At 32.6% G+C, this 19223-nt stretch overlaps 1 protein-coding gene across 9 annotated transcripts in view; it reads left to right on the plus strand.

The window, feature by feature from the left end:
- The window catches only part of LOC124536838 (atypical protein kinase C), a 239611-nt gene that overhangs the window by 204743 nt on the left and 15645 nt on the right, over positions 1-19223 (plus strand). Inside the window, exon 1 of one of the 9 annotated variants that reach the window (XM_047113475.1) lies at positions 968-1003. The exons of 6 other annotated variants lie outside the window; for them this stretch is intronic. In XM_047113475.1, coding sequence (XP_046969431.1) covers positions 973-1003 — 31 coding nt within the window. In that variant the 5' untranslated portion in view covers positions 968-972. Of the gene's footprint in view, positions 1-967; positions 1004-3096; positions 3565-8010; positions 8442-19223 lie in introns of those variants that run through there. 2 more of the 9 variants (XM_047113474.1, XM_047113473.1) reach the window with 2 other exon arrangements.

The raw sequence follows: 19223 nt of genomic DNA on the forward strand, positions 1-19223 counted from the left end.
CGAGTGCAACGCTGATACGAAATATACTACAGAATTTGTTTATTTACGACATCATATTAGAAAATTATATATTTATATATAGTATTTTATACATAAGTTCATAACGATCGAAGACTTTAATTTCGATTCGCCAAGTAACCGAAACCCAGTGTTCAGTTTAGAAGAAATTCGTTCCAAAAAAATAATTAAATGTTATACTGAATAAAGATACGCTATAATAAATAATATATATATCCAGGTATATAATAATGCACCACGTTAAAGTATTGTTATGAAAGATTTGAGGAAATGCACTCTCATGTTTCCGTCGCAATGGAACGCTTCCATTTTAAAAGTCACGTGGTGTGACAGTTGTCACCGTCCGACTCGGGTCGCCCCCGTCGAGACTAACGTTGACTCTACAACACAACATATCTAAAATTACACACAATTTGTGGAATACGAGAGGATTATTATATTGTTAACAATATAACTGTTTATTTTATTTTATTTTTAACTATTTATAATTCTCTGATTTATGGTTGTAAGAGTCGCTGCTTTAGCAATAACTTTCTTGTTCAACCAAATTCGACAACGTACATTCAATTTTTTTGTGTAGCAACCCGCCCCGCCTTTGGGTGCAATGCTGATACTAAACTTACTTAATTTACTTGGTGGTAGGGCTTTGTGTAAGCCCGTCTGTTTAGGTACCACCCACTCACCAGTTATTCTACAAACCGCTACGTCTTACGACATCATTTTGGAAACTAAAATTATCTGTGATACTCTACTATATTGTGCCAATTATACATGTAAACCATCCCCTTGAAACAATCTATCTATAAAAAACCGAGTCATAATTCGTTGTGTATTTTTAAGGATCTAAACATACATAGGGATTTTATACAATGTAAGGATAATGATATGTCGTTGGTTGTGGTGTAATAAACATATGACTAATGAATATGTTTTTTTTTTACAGGTAAGCAACTTATGAGACTCCTTCATTTTCCGGTCAAGATCCGTGAGTATAAGATATTGTATCCAAATAGAACAACAACAACACTCTGTAAGTGACCATTGCTTGGCTAGAGGCCTCCTCTCCCTTTGAGGAGAAGGTTTGGAACATATTCCACCACGCTGTTCCAATGCGGGTTGGTGGAAACACATGTGGCAGAATTTCAATGAAATTAGTCACATGCAGGTTTCCTCACGATGTTTTCCTTCACCGCTGAGCACGAGATGAATTATAAAGACAAATTAAGCACATGAATCAGCGGTGCTTGCTTGGATTTGAACCGGTAATCATCGGTTAAGATTCACGCGTTCTAACCGCTGGGCCATCTCAGCTCTTATAAATAAATTTAATCAAATTCAATTTAGTAGTTACAATCGCATTTATGATATTACTATATAGGTACTATTCAATAATTACACATATTTACATTTTGTAATATAAGTATGATAATATTTAAACAAGTTGAATGAAATGAGTAAATCAATATTATTTACTAGTTGATCATCCAGAATTAAGAATTCTGGATCAGATCACATCGCCGCGTCACATATCAAATCCAATCTAAACCGACCATCTCAAATCAAATACACGAAAAAAACATGAAAATTCGTCCAACCGTTTCAGAGTCCAATGTGTTGAACACACGGAATAATAATATATAAGAAATCACCGTAGACACATTTCCGATCGTAGCCTACTTTTCGTTTGATATATTGATGGTCATATGTCAATTATAACAGAGTTTCAGTAAATCGATCATCGCCGAACGTCGTCATAGACATTTCTAAACTTGACGTCCTTGGTTGTTATCGATAGAAATCTAGGGCAGTTGATATGTGCTCTAAATCAATATTATACCGATCATTCACGTCTCTATCTCCATACTAGCTACTACTAACTGTTACATTTCGTGCTGTATGTACTAGTGAAGTGCTCCAAATGTGTTAGTGTTCCAAGGAAATAGTTGTCGATATTTATGAATTGTTGTGATTTGAACAAAATATATCTTTAATATTTGAATATCGAAGTGAAATTTTCGAAACTTTAAGCGTAGCATATGAAGATTTTCGATGTGCAAGTTTTTAATTATTAAACAAAAAGAACTACTGATTATAAAGTTTAATCATTACGGGGTAGAATCAAAACAATATCCGGAAACGAGTAATAAGTTCTTATTCGAGCGCTTCCTGAAAAATATTTAACTTTATAATTACTGCAGCTCGTTAAAAATCAACGTTCACATTAAAAAATTAAAGGCATAAAAATATACAGACTCAGACCAATACATTCTTTATGAACAGAGAAATCCGAATACTGCATTGACTCCGACATTTCTACTCTGTATATTTAAAAAATATATGTATGCAAAAAAACATTTATTAAAGTAACACGAGTGATGGCTACATCATACTTATTTTCAATATTGTTTTAAAATCGAACAATGTAGCTTCAGTTTCAATATAATTTAAATAATAAGAAAAAACGCAATATTAGCATTGTGAAACTGTAAAGACACAGACTAATGATGGTTCAGAGCAAACACGACGACTGTCTCATCGAGCTGTTAGCTCTACTCTGTGACCAGAAAAAACCTTTAAAAAGGAAACAGACGAGGGTCGGTAAGTAAAGAAACTTAATTAAACAGAGTTTTTTTTTCTCGAGATCTTTATTGTCTTTGTATAAGATTTAAGTTTTCTGAATCAACTTAAACTTGATCTCTCTTGAGCTGAGTTCCTAAACGCTTCATTAATTTTAGTTCACATTTGGAATGATTTATTATCTGTTTTCGTAATACAAACTTTATGATGTTTTTTTAATGATATAAAGTATTTATCGTGACCTACATTTCCAATGCTCTATCATTTGTCATTGAATGAAATTACAAATTCATTTAACTGTAAACAATACGAAGAAACAAGTGCTGATTGTTCAATAATACAAAGAACTAATTCATAGTACAAGGGATATGACTAAAAGTTCATTAAAATAAACAACGAATCAAACCACTATATCCCGCGTAATCTATCACTATCTGCTGTTTCACCTAATTGTTGTGGGCGAAACTTATCAATGCGATAGCGACTACGACCTGATAACGATCCTACAGTCGCCCGCGAAGTAGCGCGGCCTGCTTACACTCAATACTAATATTTATTTCCATTAAAAACTTTTTCCTCTTGACCTCTATATTGTGACAAAACGATACCGCGATTACACTGTTATATTTAATCTGTGTCGCTTACCCGCGTTTAATTTATTTACAAACACTGACCGACGAGACGCGCGTAATAATATTTGCGAAAAACAAAACCCGGCGTAAATTTAATTCGAAGGGTTATTTCAAAAATTCTGTTGTATATTCCATTTTTAAATTTCAATATTGTAATGTGCGAGTTGAGTTAAGTGATGTGCATGATGTCGGTTATCGAGTTATCGATGCGCGCGTGATCGCGGGTGCAAAATGAGGGGGTTTTGGAGTGAGATCCTGTATGCGGCTGCAAGCCACCCATTTCCGTCGGTGCCCGGCGATCTCATATCGCCTTTCGATTTGGATCGGAATGACGACTGTTAGTATTCTGTTTGCAAATATTACCGGTTCTGTTATTGTGCGGACTCGATTGCGGCTTAATACGATTCCTTTGTGTGTATGACATACAGAAACTTGTTAGTTTTGAATTGTATTTTCAGTTATATGCTTTGTATAGTGATTATGATTTTTTCTGTGTATATCATTAGCCCTATAATCCTAATTACATTACTTTTTCGTTGCATATAAAATATTAAACAGTAGATCTTTAATACATTTAAGTTTGTCTATTGTATATGGTATAATAGTATTCTTAGTGATAGACACCCAAATGGCCATTTTTAAGAAGGAAATAATTTTCTCTTAATCTTCTTAGCTATCTTTTCTAAAGAAAATTCTTTGTCTCTCTCTTGCAATAGTGCATTTTTATATAAAAAACATACATACTTGCTTCGGTGTTTTAAAAGAAAAAGAACGTAAGAGAAAAGCAATATATTTAATTATAACCGTTAAAATAATATTCCTGTAGATATTTTCAAGTAAAGAGAAATGGTATTTTCTCTTTTTTATATGACTATTATAGATTAATATATTGTGCAAGATGTATCTTCCTATCTTATCAATCGGATTATATTTTACCTTTTCGTTTTAAGATGACAAACCAATGAAGAAATGCTATATTAAATCATATAAACATCTATCATGTATGTACACAAACATAATTGACGTTATCAAAAGATTATCACTCGTTCAGTATCCTTTGCCATCCAAAATGATTCTCTATTTCGACTGGTGAATACATATTATAATAATAACACTGTTTAGGCACTTTTTACATTTTGATATTGAAACAAACAGGCAAATGCAAGCAATTCGATTCGAAACAATTGCTATCGAATATCTTTTACGAATCTTTAACTATGCGACATCTTTTGATTAATTACCGTAGAACTATTCCTTTAAAAAAAATAGTAGCCCAAATTAATCAACAACAACAACTGCCTGTAAATTTCCCATTCCCACTGCTGAGCTACGGCCTCTGCCTTTTAAGAAGAAAGTTTAAGCATATTCCACCACGCTGTTCCAATATGGGTTGGCGGAATACACATGTGACATAATTTCTATGAAATTAGATACATACATGTTTCCTCAGGATGTTTTTCTTCACCGCCGAGCACGAGATGAATTATAAACACAAATTAAGCACATAAATATTCAGTGGTGTTTGCTGGGTTTGAACCCGCAATCATCGGTTGAGATGCACGTTTTATATCCACTGGGACATCTCGGCTCCTCCAAATTAATGAAGAAGTTACTAATAGAAGGGTAAGTAGTAAACTTACCCTCTTTTTAAGTTAAGACTTGTGTTAGGTGGGGGTACGAAAATAGCTAAAGGGATCAGAATTGATCCTGCGACGTTATATCGCTAGGCGGCCTGTAATCCATTATACTATTGAAGCTTACATTTAAATGATTATGTTATTCTATTTAAAATGATATGCGAATGTGACTCTAATGGCGATAATATACTAAGGAAACGCGCTTCAAAATAGCGCATCACTGTAAGTTTATTTGAAAAGTAAAATTCAAAGTGAATTATTGATGTTTATTGTTGTCTGACGATTTCGTCATTCGATGACTATACGCTATACAAGATAGCTTGATCTTTTTGACAAGTGTAAATTTTTCTGACTTTGTAAAGACGGACATATTATTTTCTTAATTTAGTGATTTTAAAAATTGTTAAATATTAAAAAAAATACATATAATACAAAAAGTTTGAAGCGTTACCCAAGAATTTTAAGACTACTATTACATATTTTTGCTTCAAAGTAGAGACGCTTGTACAATTTTACACCAGTCGGACGGTAGGCACGCAAATAACAGGCAGTAACTGCTACAAATATCGATTACAAAAATCCTAATTTGAGATCATTGTTACGTTATTGTTACGAACGGGGGTCCTTTTGGTTGGGGCCTCTTTAGATGGTATAACTCGTTTTAGAAAAATAAGTTATTTTTTTTAATTCTAATTTAAATTACGCATTCCATCGTTCCATCGACTGTTATTTTGTATATTTTCTGTTTCTAATCACTAGCCCGTCTGTCAAAAAGATCAAGTCAACTTCAACAGTTTGCATCTGCTATATACCTATATACGGATTTATTCTTTGTTTAATTATTTTATGGTATTTCACTTAATATGGCTTTCGCATGCTCGCAATTACAACAATACGTTATCAATGCAACTGATAAGAATTAGTAAAACGCGTTACTCTCATTGTCCTAGTTCAAAAGTAGTTAATGTTTTGAGATCATGAGACATCTTATAGAAAATAATACTTACATGTATTATATTTAATGTAGACAAATAATTATTAAGAAGATAATTAGAACTGTTATGAAATATTATGAAAATTCTATTGAATTAAAATTTTAATGTTTTCTCAAAACTTATACACATGTATCAAGGTTCAAATGATATTTACTGGAACATATTTGCTACACATAAAATAAATACAACTATTAAAAATGATAAAACATTTAATCTTAGCAATTAGGTGGAAAAAAACAAATTCAAATTAAACTTAAGCTACGTTTAAGCACACGCCTTGTACTGCTGTCAACGTATATTATCATTAATTCTTATAGTTACAAAAATAATTGTTAACCTACATCACTATAAAATAAACAAAATAATAGGAATAAGAAGATAAAAATCTTTCTAAAAGTAAGAATACATTTTATAGAAATTTACACAATAATATAAATCAACTTACATTAAAAAATATTTCACTGCAAGAAAATTTATATAAACTCAAGCGTAATCACTATACTAATTAAATAATTAACGTAGAACTGAAACTAATATGTTAATATTACGAAATAATCAACTTAATAACCAAAGTCTGGTTTGCCTCCGGCGAATATAATTATATTAAGTATAATATATCAGTTATTAATTATCGTAAATGGTGTGACGTTATTGTTTATGGTTATAGGTCTTTGTTTAGTTTCACTTCGTTGGTTATTGGGTTGGATTTATAATCATTACATAGTTTAACAGTGCATCTTAACCGATGATTGCGGGTTCAAACCCCGCAAGCACCACTATATATGTGTGCTTAATTTGTGTTTATAATTCATCTCGTGCTCGGCGGTGAAGGGAAACATCGTGAGGAAACCTGCATGTGTCTAATTTCATCGAAATTCTGCCACATGTGCATTCCACCAACTCGCATTGGAACAGCGTGATGGAATATGTTCCAAACCCTCTTGGAACTCCCTTAATGGAAGAGGAGGCCTTATCTCAGCAGTGGGTAATGTACAGGCTGTTACTTTACTTACTTTACTTTACATAGTTTAAAACAGAGGCGCTTACCGCTGTCTGTCCCTCTGTATGCTTAGATCTTTAAAATTACTCAACGGCTTTTGATGCGGTTTTTTTAATAGATGGAGATAGAGGAAGGATTTGTATATAATGCACGGACAATATAGTAAAGAAAAACTGATATTTTTTTTATGTTTCTGACGTGATGTAAATTAAAAAAAAACTGTAGAAAACTTCAGTATCAGTATTATACACGTGCGAAGCCGGGGCGTATCGCTACTAATATATTTTAAATTTGGAATATAATGCACGGACAAATATGTATAGTTAAGAAACACTGATAATTTTAGATGTTTTAACGTAATGTAAATAAAAACAATCTCTAGAAAACTTTAGTATCAGCATTATATACGTGCGAAGCCGGGACGGATCGCTACTAATATATTTTAAATTTGGAATATTAACTATTTCGTTTTTCTATGAGAAATAAAAATCTAACACTGCGGGTTCAAGCCCAGACAAGCACAACTGAATTTTCATGTGCTTCACTTGTGTTTATAATTTATCTTGTGTTCGGTGGTGAAGTAAAAAGTCTTGAGGAAAGTTTCTGCATTCCACCTCTTTGAGGCTTTGATGGGTTGAGTCTAAAATGATTTATACTCTAAGCAAAAACAACTATTGTTGTCATTGTACAATTATTGTTTACTATTATACGATAATGTTCACTATATCTATACTTATATTAGTTGTTTCTTTGTATGTGTGATTGATCTTCGATACAAAAATACCAATTTTATGTTTTATAAATAGCACCTGCACGACGCCGAGGGGGTCGCTAATGATAATATAAATACAGTTAAATATAGAAAATAACATCGTACCGATATGTATTTATTCAAATAATTTCTATGTAATGACGATACTTTTGGTTATCAAAATTTACCTACACGATAAAATATTCAAAGCAACCAAAACATACGATACAATACGAATAACCTAATTATTCGTATATTAGTGTAGTTTTGTTTGTAACGATAGCGTTACGAAAACTGAAATTTCATAGCATTATCACACCTACGGCTCTTATCTCCGAATGAAAGATAATAAGCGACCTTCCTCCAACGCATTGTACTCGTTTATGAAACCACCAAGTATGTCAGTACCATTTCCAACTCAGATGAGCTATCATACTCCTTAAGCCACATTATCTTATCGATATAAGAAATATCGATATACATTGAAATCACGCGCATTGTTGAATCGATTCTATTGGATCGCAGTTTATCTAATCTTTAGTTCAGTCAAAGTTTTACGATCGATTCGAATGGAACGTGTTCTAAAATCGAAAATGAAATTGTGAAAATGATTTATTTATAAATCGAATTTAGTGTTGTGCGTGTTTGTCGATATGCGACTGCCGTCGGTGTCGTGGTCTGAGACGGCGAACTGTTTGCGCGATTGTGCGTGGCAGTCGATGTATTGTGGGTTGAGCCTGTGCGAGCGGTTCGCTGTAGCTCAGCATTTGTTGTCGCAGCCCTACCCGATCTTCGATGTCGTCATCGGCGCCCCCACTTATAATCAGAGACGTTAGTAACCAATACCGACTTTTAATTTACATCAATTAAGAGATATATTATGACATCATTATAATATTAAAATGGCCTAGTGGTTTGTATTCATGAATCTTAACCGAAGATTTCGAGTTCAAATCCCGGAGGTACATACCTACATTTTCATGTGCCTAATTGTTTTGCGGTGAAGGAAGACTGCATTGGATATATTTTTTACATTTGTACGCACGAGCCGGCATTGGAGCGACGTGTTATGTAAACTCCATGGAGACGAAAATTTTTTAACTTTCATAAATATAATGATTTGTTTTTTATACAAACTCCTTTCCTCCTTAATCTACTTTGTTTTAAATAAAAATGGTGTCAATTTGCAGTGAAATATTTCCTGAAATCATTCGTACTTCAACCTAATCAGTCTACAAGGATAGCGTTTTCGATTGTCTGTAAATGAAATTCAATGCCTTTTAAACTTTATTGGATAATAGTTATTATTTCCTAATAAACGTAATGAGGAAACTTGCTTCTATTGGTTGAAAACTTAGTACATGTGTATTCACTGACTCGTAATTTGCTGAGAGGAGAGCTTAACTTAGTTAGGGACTAATATTTACAACATGTTCTTTCTTTATTTTCCAATAGTTACAGGCCCCGGCTTCGCACGGTTAGAATCCAGATCTACATAAAATGTCTATATCGTAATATACATCTCTATTGGTCGCCATATTTTTCCGGTAACTTTAATAATCATCATCATCACTCCGTTAGCGAAAACCGCATCAAAATTGATTTCGTCGTTCTTAAGTTTATTTTATAATGTGTGTTAGTTAAAAATATAATTGAGAACAAGTGCTGACATCTCTTAATGAGTTATAGACGTGTCCTAATAAACGTGGTCCCTTACCCTGCCATTAGGTCCAATGGACCCTGGCCCTTTGGCAATGACACGGTAGCCACGAGCTACCATAGAGGAAGCGCCCAGGTAAGGAGGTTCGCCTCGAGGCCCGCACCCAACCCTGGCCTAAGCCAAGGTGGAAGACCCGAATGTGTGTCCCTTACCCTCTGTGAAACTTATATTTCTCGAGAGATCGGTAACATTCATTTTCAATTTTCTTAATTGCTGTTTATAATTCATCTCGTACTCGAAACGATATTGTAAGTAAACCTTCATGTGTTGGATGAAATTTCTTTTCATTTGTAACTTCCTGTGAAGTGACATATTCTAAACTGTATCCTTAAATAGAGAAAACTTTCTCACCTAGCAGTAAGACCTTTACTCTCGTACAGTCGACTTTAAATCATTAATAGACCAGTAATTATATTCGTTTATATAAGTAAATTAACCGATAAAACTTATTTTTGTATATGTTGTAGGCTTTGAAATATCACTTTGAAATATCACGATTTCTTAGTGCGATCGCTGCCATTTTGAAATAAAAGGGTTGAATTTCGTATGTTAGAGATAAGTCGACTGTGAGTCGTGATATGAGAATTATGAAAATGTGCTTCTTTGATGCTTCATTTTCGCTCTACACTTAAGGTTATATACTTTTATTATATATTATAACCATCGTTGACGGTTATAGAAATATCGAGGGTAAAACTAAAAAATAAAGTCATCGTTCAATCACCTGCATTTCTCGGTTTGTGTTTTCGTATCAAATGACTGAAATTCTATCATTTTACTAATGTCTGTAACTACAGGCACAAAGGACATAACATCTTAGTTCCCAAGGTTGGTGGCACATTGACGATGTAAGGAATAGTTAATATTTTTTACAGCGTCATCGTCTATGGTCGATGTTGACCACTTACCATCAGGTGGCCCATATGCTCGTCCGCCAACTTATACCATTAAAAAAAACATATCGTCATAGACAATTTTACAAATACAATATACCTTTTATAAAATGCCTTTTTATTGTCTAAATACACGGCCATTTAAATTCAATTAAAATACTAAATTACTGGATTAATAAAATCAATTATAAATATAGTCGATAAAATTTATTCGATTGATTTAAATGCAATTACAAACTATATTTAAACATCGGAATATTCAATCAGAACAGCAAACAAATAATTGAACAGTTGGAAGGCAATCGTCAATTGTTTATTTGTAAAACTATAAACGAGAGGTAAATGATTGTTTACTTAGTTAACGAGCCGAACCGAATTACTGAACGCTGTGCAAACTTAATTTAACGTTCAGATCTTGTTTCTAAAGTCAAACATTGGGACATCTCGCCCTGTAAAAAAATATTTCGGTATTCCATTAGTTATGTTGTAGTTTCAGTGTCAAATCAACTTTTTAATTTGCCACCGCGTCCGGCATTTGTGGAACATCGGATGCGGACTTTTTGGGAAATTGTAATAAAAAAAATAATACCGAAAATTAAGTAAAAATATTATCTCGTTAATTTGATTACATTTATGTTATTTTTATATTTATTAAACGACGAAGTATACATTTATAATGAATGATGAAGTCAAGTTTTTATTCGTTTTTATTTATATACTAACTGTGCCTGCGACTTCGCAGATTTTACTGTAACTTATTAACTATATATTAGGCAGCTTTTGTGATATTAAGATGTTGGTAGGAGGCATCTGACGTGATAGCCGAGTGGTGGCATACGCGAGGGCTGCACGCGGTGTTGGACAGTATTTGGACATTGCAGCGTGACTTTATTATTATATTATATACAATTCTAATATAAACTGGCCTAAGTTACTCCTTACAACATCAGCTATCTGCCAAGTCTCGTAAACATTAGTCCAGTCGTTCCAGAGATTATTTGGAACAGAAAAACAGTCAGACAAAAATGATAAACAATGATATTTTGGCGTTTGTTCCGTGTATACATGCATTTGCATTTATAAAAAACCGCTTTTTCTAATATTACAAACAGACACTCCAATTTCATTATATGTATGATATATTTGTAGTATATACGTCTATTCAAGACAAATATTACAACAATAGGTTGAAGCGTTGAGTCGAGGAAGCAGGAAAAAACAATGAGACTTATGTTAAGGAGGAGAATGGTTGTTATAAAAAAAAATGCCCTAAAAGAAAATATAACAATACAAATGTGTGCGGACAGAAATAACATTTAAGTCCGTTGTAAATGTTCATTCATAATTCATGAATATTATTTGTTTTTGCATGCTGGGAAACAACTGCTTATTTTTTCGAAGACTGACTAGGAAATAGCCTATCTGATAGTTTGGTGATCATCTTCGACGGTAAATAATGTAATAGTATAGCCACGATCAACCGCCACATGATATATTTAATATACCCCTTTTGGCTTTAATTATACTAGCTTTATTCCCCCTACCATCAGATGGAAACACAAGAATTCATCTTAATGATGTATTGTTAAATAACGGATCGTTAGCAACAAACGCGAGGCCGGCATCACTACATGTAAATTACATTCAGCTAAAGCAGGAAGTAAAGTCATCATCATCATGATCAGTCTGTATTAGTCCAATGTTGGACATAGGGCTCCTCCAAGTTGCGCCATTGCGCCTAGTCTTTGGTCCTCCTCATCCACTTTCTACCGTATCATTGCTCCACCGCTGCCACATATATACGTGCCTATACTATGCTTTTCAAACTATTCGCGGTCGCCACTCTAGAATTTTCTTGCCTCAACAGCTATCGGTTCTTCGATAGTTGTATCCCCTGGCGTATCCACTTCAGCTGGCTAATCCTCTGAGCTATATTGATTACCTTCGTCCTCTTTCGGATCACCCCGTTCCGAATTGGATCCTTTTAAGAAAGTAAAGTATGTGTCATTTCTGGGCTAAGATCTCCTTTCACTTTGAAGAGAAAGTTTGGAAATTATTCCACAACGCTGCTCCAGTCCGGGTTGTTAGATACACGTGGCCGAATTTCATTGAAATTACGCATGCAGTTTTTCTTACGATGTTTACCTTCACCGTTGAACATGAAATTAATTATAAAGACAAATTAAGCACATGAAAATTCGGTAAAGCTTGCTTGGTTGCTACTCGGAATCATACATCTCGGTATTTCAAGTAAAAATATTGTTCAAACCAGGTACTTGAATTCCGAACACGAATTCTCTTTACTCAACTCTGTCATTTCAAGCTGTATAAATTTTATTTCGTAGTAAAATACAGCTCAAATACTTTCGAAATAATATAAATCGTATTTTAATTAATAAAAAATTCACGAATATCTCAATTACAAACTTTTCAAATAATCCGAACCAATTAACAATAAACAGATTGTAGAGAACAATGGAATGAATTCCATTTTTTTTTTGTTGTATAATGGAATTTACAACAACTGTGCTGCACAGCGCGATCCGCGATTCCACGATTTGAAATTTTAATATGAATTCCGTGATATTTTTAAAATGAAATAGCCTCCACTGTCACACACGTCGTCTGTTTGTTTCGAATTTCACTGTTTGCGATTCCCTTTGCTCGTTGCTTCTACATTTTTATGTTTAAAAAATATTTTCGTACGAAATATTCTTTTGATTTAACACATCAGTTTTTTGGATACGGTCAGTGACAAATATTGGAAAGAGAAGTTCTCCCTTTCCGATCGAGATAATGAATCGTATGTATATGTTTGCTGTATATAATCGTTTGCTGATTTAAAAACTTCAAACCAAAGTATGGGAATCTGCCATGTGTAACTATTGATTCACAATGAAGCAGCGTGGTCGAAGAAGTTCCAAACCGTCTGTACAAAATAGAGAGGAGACATTTTCCCACCAATGGGTATTTCTTTTTCTTAATAGTGTTCATTTATTACGATCGAACAAGAAAAGCAAAAAGCTGTCTTAATTAGTCAGTGACTTCATATAAGGATACTATATATAGTACTAATGTAAAGTAATGCCAGTTTCCTATACGTTTATCCACCAACTCGCATTAAAGCAGCGCGGTGTAGGAAGCACTAAAATTTGTTCCCAAAAAATAACATTTATGCTCAAACATTGGAGCCCAGCCTCAGAATATTTACTTAATACGTATTAATACAATAAAATAACCATATACATATATACCATGCATTGCCTTTGTTAAAGGTAAGGTTTGTTCTATGTAACGTTGTAACAAGAAACGCTTATCGCTGGCTTGTATAAACCAGTTTGCACAGTTAAGCGCGTTTATGCTGATACCGTACCTAATATAAGCGCGACAGGTCGTAATCGTAAAGATTTTGCCAGCACGGTATTTGAATAGTACAGCTTTACATACATACTAAGCGAAATAATATAAGATCTCTCTTTAACCAGAAACAGTATAACGTTCTGACTCCTTGCATTTTTTCGTTGTGTTTATGTGAGCTATTCGAGGTATAGAACTGTTAAATCGTTTGTGTTTACACAGCACAGGTTCATAAGTTATTTTTTTTTTCTTTTTTTTATGGAATAGGTTGCCGGACGAGCATATGGGCCACCTGATGGTAAGTGGTCACCATCACCCATAGACAATGACGCTGTAAGAAGTATTAACTATCCTTTACATCTGCAATGTGCCACCAACCTTGGGAACTAAGATTATATGTCCCTTGTGCCTGGCTCACTCACCCTTCAAACCGGAACACAACAGTACTGCGTACTGTTGTTTAGCGGTAGAATATCTGATGAGTGGGTGGTACCTACCCAGGCGAGCTTGTACAAAGCCCTACCACCAAGTGAAGTAAAGTTTTGGGTTTTATATAGTGACTTGTGAATCGAGCAGAGTTTGATGAAACACAACTACATTATACGCTTGTATTGTGGCTGTTGGACGAAAACATTTAACCTTTTTTTTAATTAGAATTTTAACATGATACAAATATTTAAAGTTTCGTTTTATTTACTTACAAATTAATAAAATATGTTTTACACTGTGTTATTAAACCAATGGAAAACTAAAAGCACATTTCAATTTCAATTGAACTATTTTGATAGGTTTTTTCGTACAATGGCTGTCATATAACTAAGTGTTGTGAATACTTGTTTGTTCCAATTTAAAAGTATTACGAAACTGTTGTATTGGTTTTATTCAAAATACTTTTAACTTAATTACATATCAATTATTAAAATAAAATATACTTGTCGCCATACCATGTAATGTCACCTTAAATTACCAAAAAAATATTTTGTAAAACGTTTTGTCCAATAAATATCTACAAACAAAGTTACGAATAAAGTATTTTGTATGACTCGTATAAAATATCAAAAGAGGTATTTCTCATTGTGATTATCTACACTCTTACCGAGGACGTGATAAGATAGGGCAGTGATAACTACTGTTGTGCCTAAAACCGAATGATTTGAACGATTCTAATCATTCGATATTACAACATCGTCTTAAATTAATTTCTGTTAAAGGAAGTCATCATGTCAGCCAAGGTTGCATTGCATGCTTTTAAATATTAATAACCTAGTTTTATTATTTTCTTTCAACAAATACTAATATTCTCACAAGTGTTTCACAAGCATCGAGACAAAAATAGTTTACGAAAATTACTTTTAAATATATGCAAGAGATACGATTTTTAATGATTATGTAATTTATTTAACAACATTGTTGTAAAATATTAGTTATTCAGAAACGCATTATGCTGTGAAATAAAACGTATGCAAGACTAGAGACTATTATATCGTCTTCATATAATCCAGTGTTATACCAAAATCAAATAACGGTACGGTTAGGTAAAGGGAATACGTAATAATGTGAGCTAATGCTACGAGGTACGTAGACCGCTAGGGGCTACGATGCTAACGCGCTACGATATTACATTCTACGCGCAATCCTGTTAATCTTACATTAGCCGAACTACTTAGCTAATTTATTAAGCAATACCCATATTAAATAATATTTTATAAATAATTATTATTTTCATATCTTCTGGTAGAATATAGACTAAGATTATTCCAACAACTTTAATCAAATTATATTTTATTCAATATTTTACTGTCTGCAATGAAATGTATGTCACTATAGACACAAATAAAAACAATAAATGCTATGGAAACCTGTTTTCCAATATGGAAATCATTATCATCAGCTAGAACTTTTAAACACGGTTTTTATTACAATGTTATTTTACAAAGAATGTTGCTAGCTCGCCAGTGTAAGATGTGTCAGTACCACATACAATCACATCACGCTTAACACTCGTTCTCATCTCGGATCTCGCTAGAAAACGCGTTTATGCCTTTTATAAATCAAGTGTGAAGAAAAAGCGATCGGCGTTTCTCATATTGTATTTTCGAAACATAAATACTTTGTATTGTTATACGACAGACCAATGAGGGATGAGAACCGCTTACAACCAAGCGGTCAATTTCCTCGTGCCTCTATTCAATCAAAAAAACACATTTTTCATATAAATATTTAATTACGTTAAATACAATTGTATTAGTAAATTATTTTGTTTAAGTTTCAAATAACAGTCTGTGCAATAGAACATGATAAATGCATTTCTTCGTGTCAATGTTGTTGCGAGTAACTAATGTTATATCGCATTATTTGTTATGCGAAGTAAATAACAAAAAAAACGTGTTGTCGTATCGATAGCATTATGCTTCGAGACTTGGAAAGTTGCTAAAGTAATGACAATAAATACTTGTACTTAGTAATTTTATTAGATGACAAAGCTAACTCCATTTTGTAAATGTAAATATAGATATGTAATATGTATGTATAAGGACTTGTAAACTAACAGTCTTTTTCTTGTATAAACGGTACATATTAATTATACTGCTAAAACTTTTTTTTATTACATTTCTATTTATTTAATATGAAATTTAAATTACATCTCAAAACTGTCATATTTAAAAATAATAAAAAGAGTTCCAAGTAAAACAAACTAATTATTTATTCTTAAAATATATAAAACATTTATTATTTCCCAGTATAAACGTACCTTATTTATTTAAATTAACTTTTATCTTTTATTTGCCCGACTATACAATATTAGCCCACAGAATCGATCTCTACAGCCTTAAAAACTAGCCACTGTGCCATAGATCAGTCATATGTATATAAAAGCTATAAAGCATATATCAAAACGTCGTCCTGTTTGTTTCGAAGCAATCTATCGTTCTAGAGCTTGATTTACAGTTTGTGAGTTAAAGCGAATTGTATGAGCTAAAATGTTCGGAACAAATGTTGTTACATTTCTGCACTTTCCATTAATTTTTACTGAAACGACGGACAATACTAGAATAATGCTTTTTTTCGTGCAGTCCGATCTAAATTGTTCTATACAAATTATCTATACTAATAATAAAATTGGAGTGTCTGTTTGTAACATTAATATAAATATGTTTTACTAAATACGTATGTATGTATATATATATATATATATATATATATATATAACAATTTAGATCCGGTCCGATCTAAATTGTTCTATACAAATTATCTATACTAATAATAAAATACGTATATATATATATATATACACGTTACATATACCAAAACTGTTTCTTTTTTCAATTTTGTTCAGGGTTTGTTCAGGGTAATCTCTGAAACGCCTGGATTGATTTCGACAGGATTTTCACTGGTAGAAAACTGATGTTATAAGGAGTAACCTAGGCTACAATAATAACATTTTTTGTTAAATTCAAACGCGTACGAAATTGTGTAAATATATAGTATACATAAATATATAATTACTTTGTAAATAATTACTATCTATTACTAGTTTCATAGTATAGAATATGTGGACTTTAACTGATGAGTGCGCACGGCTTTTCTTGTACTTAATTTGGGCTTATGATGAATTAAAAGCGCTCAACGTTGCACGAAAATATCGTGATGTATTCTACATTTGTCGGATTATATTTTGCATGTTTATCTATAAAACGTTTGAACAGCGTGTTTGAATAAGCTCCAGCTCATTAAGAACGAAGTAATCTTTGCCCGTTTGTGGGTCATTTACGAGCTGTAACTTTAGAGTAAGGAAAAGAGTACGTACTGGTTTTTTAGCTGGGTCTTTACTAGAGAGATTATGTTTTGAATACATTTATTAATTTAATTAATATGATGATTATGTACAATGATTACTAAAAAGCGCTTTAAAGCGTCGCAGATTATTACATTATTTTTTGATGGATTCTCAATTTCCAGCTCCCAGTGATTTGAGTTACAATAACTCCAAGTATTTTTCCTTGATTATATAGATTTTTTTTTAATGTAGTCTGTTTTAAACTTTTAAATCGACATGTGATTTTTAAGTTGCTATTGTAGTTTAGTATAATACATACGATATTAAAATATTGCAAAACCGGATATTAAACAGGACGTCACGTCGGTAGTTTGAAAGCATAAATGAACAAAAAAGGCATCAATTCACACGAAACCCTTGTTTAAATTACTTCGATTTGGAATGCTTATTAAGTAGATGAATATAACAGATTTTACTAATATATAAATAACGTTGTTATATCATATTGCGTTTATAAAGATTTTTTTTTTAAATTGCTGTCCAAAATTTGTAAATAAACCATTATTATATATAATACTATACATGTTTTTTTATAAATTATATTTTTTTGCACCCTTAAGTCTTAAGTCAAGTCATTTTAGTTAAAAAAAAAAAGAACTACTATAATATTTAGTTCCACTTTGCCGATTGAGCTTAATATTACTTACAGTCACTAGATATGTATAATACGACATGATTACTAAATGTTGTAATTCATTCAAAATGGACGCCGATACAAGATGGCGGATAAGCTTTTTCTTTTTAAAAAAATATTTAACTTCTGCTAAAGCCATCTAAATATATTTATATATCATCTAAAGGTATAAAACAAAAATATCATGGTTCTACTTATTTAAATTTGATTATTAAAAAAACTTGACTATAAAAAGTTTTTATGACATTATTCATGAAACTTTTATATTTTACATTAAGGTATTTATATGTAATCTATAGTCGGAGGTGTATGTGTCTACCGTAACTAAAGTTCGAAATAGCATTAGACTGCGGGTAACTAACTCAATTCTAGACTGATGAGGTAAACTAAACGTGAACAGGAAATAAGGTGGTGTGGATCACCTTGGAAATGCGATACCGTGTAGTTGTGTAAGACTCTTGATGCATTTCCATAGTATAGTTGGCAAATTCTATTCGGAATATCACCAATATTACATTAATGTTTATTAACATACGTTGGATATTATATTTGTGACCAAGATTGGTCTTTGGTCGTTGCTATAGTGACTTGATAAAAGGCCACAGATTCTGAGATTCCAAGTTCAAATCCTTAATAGGGCCGCTATCTTTAATATACCCTAAGTCTGGAAGTTAGAAGTGTGGACGCTCTGATGCCTCGAAAAACACGTAAAGCCTTTAGTCTTGCTCCTGAAATTATGGTCATGTCAGATTGGCCATAATATCTGATTGTGAGAGGGACAGAATAGAGAGAGTACCAGTGCACTATAATATGTCCTGCGTAGTTGGCTGGTCTGCCAGGATAGCCTACGTGGATGTCGGTAAACAACACATCGGTCAATCGAAATTCAGTTACACTTATTAGTATGTAAAAGCACTTTGTCATTGTATGGGGATCGTATCTCGCTATTGACAGTACATAGGGTTGGTGATACAGGACATCAAAATAAGTTTCAGATTTTCCAATGTTTTAAACAGAAAAATATAATCGTAAATACAAATCATTTGTAAATATAATCGTAACTGACTTCGTGTCTCTGTGTATTTATAACATCAATACAGTGTTTTGACGAAAAATTGAAATTAGATTCTTGCCTTGAAATATACTAAATATTATATAAAAAATAAAGCCC

Source organism: Vanessa cardui, chromosome 17, assembly GCF_905220365.1.
Source record: "Vanessa cardui chromosome 17, ilVanCard2.1, whole genome shotgun sequence".
Taxonomy (NCBI): domain Eukaryota; kingdom Metazoa; phylum Arthropoda; class Insecta; order Lepidoptera; family Nymphalidae; genus Vanessa; species Vanessa cardui.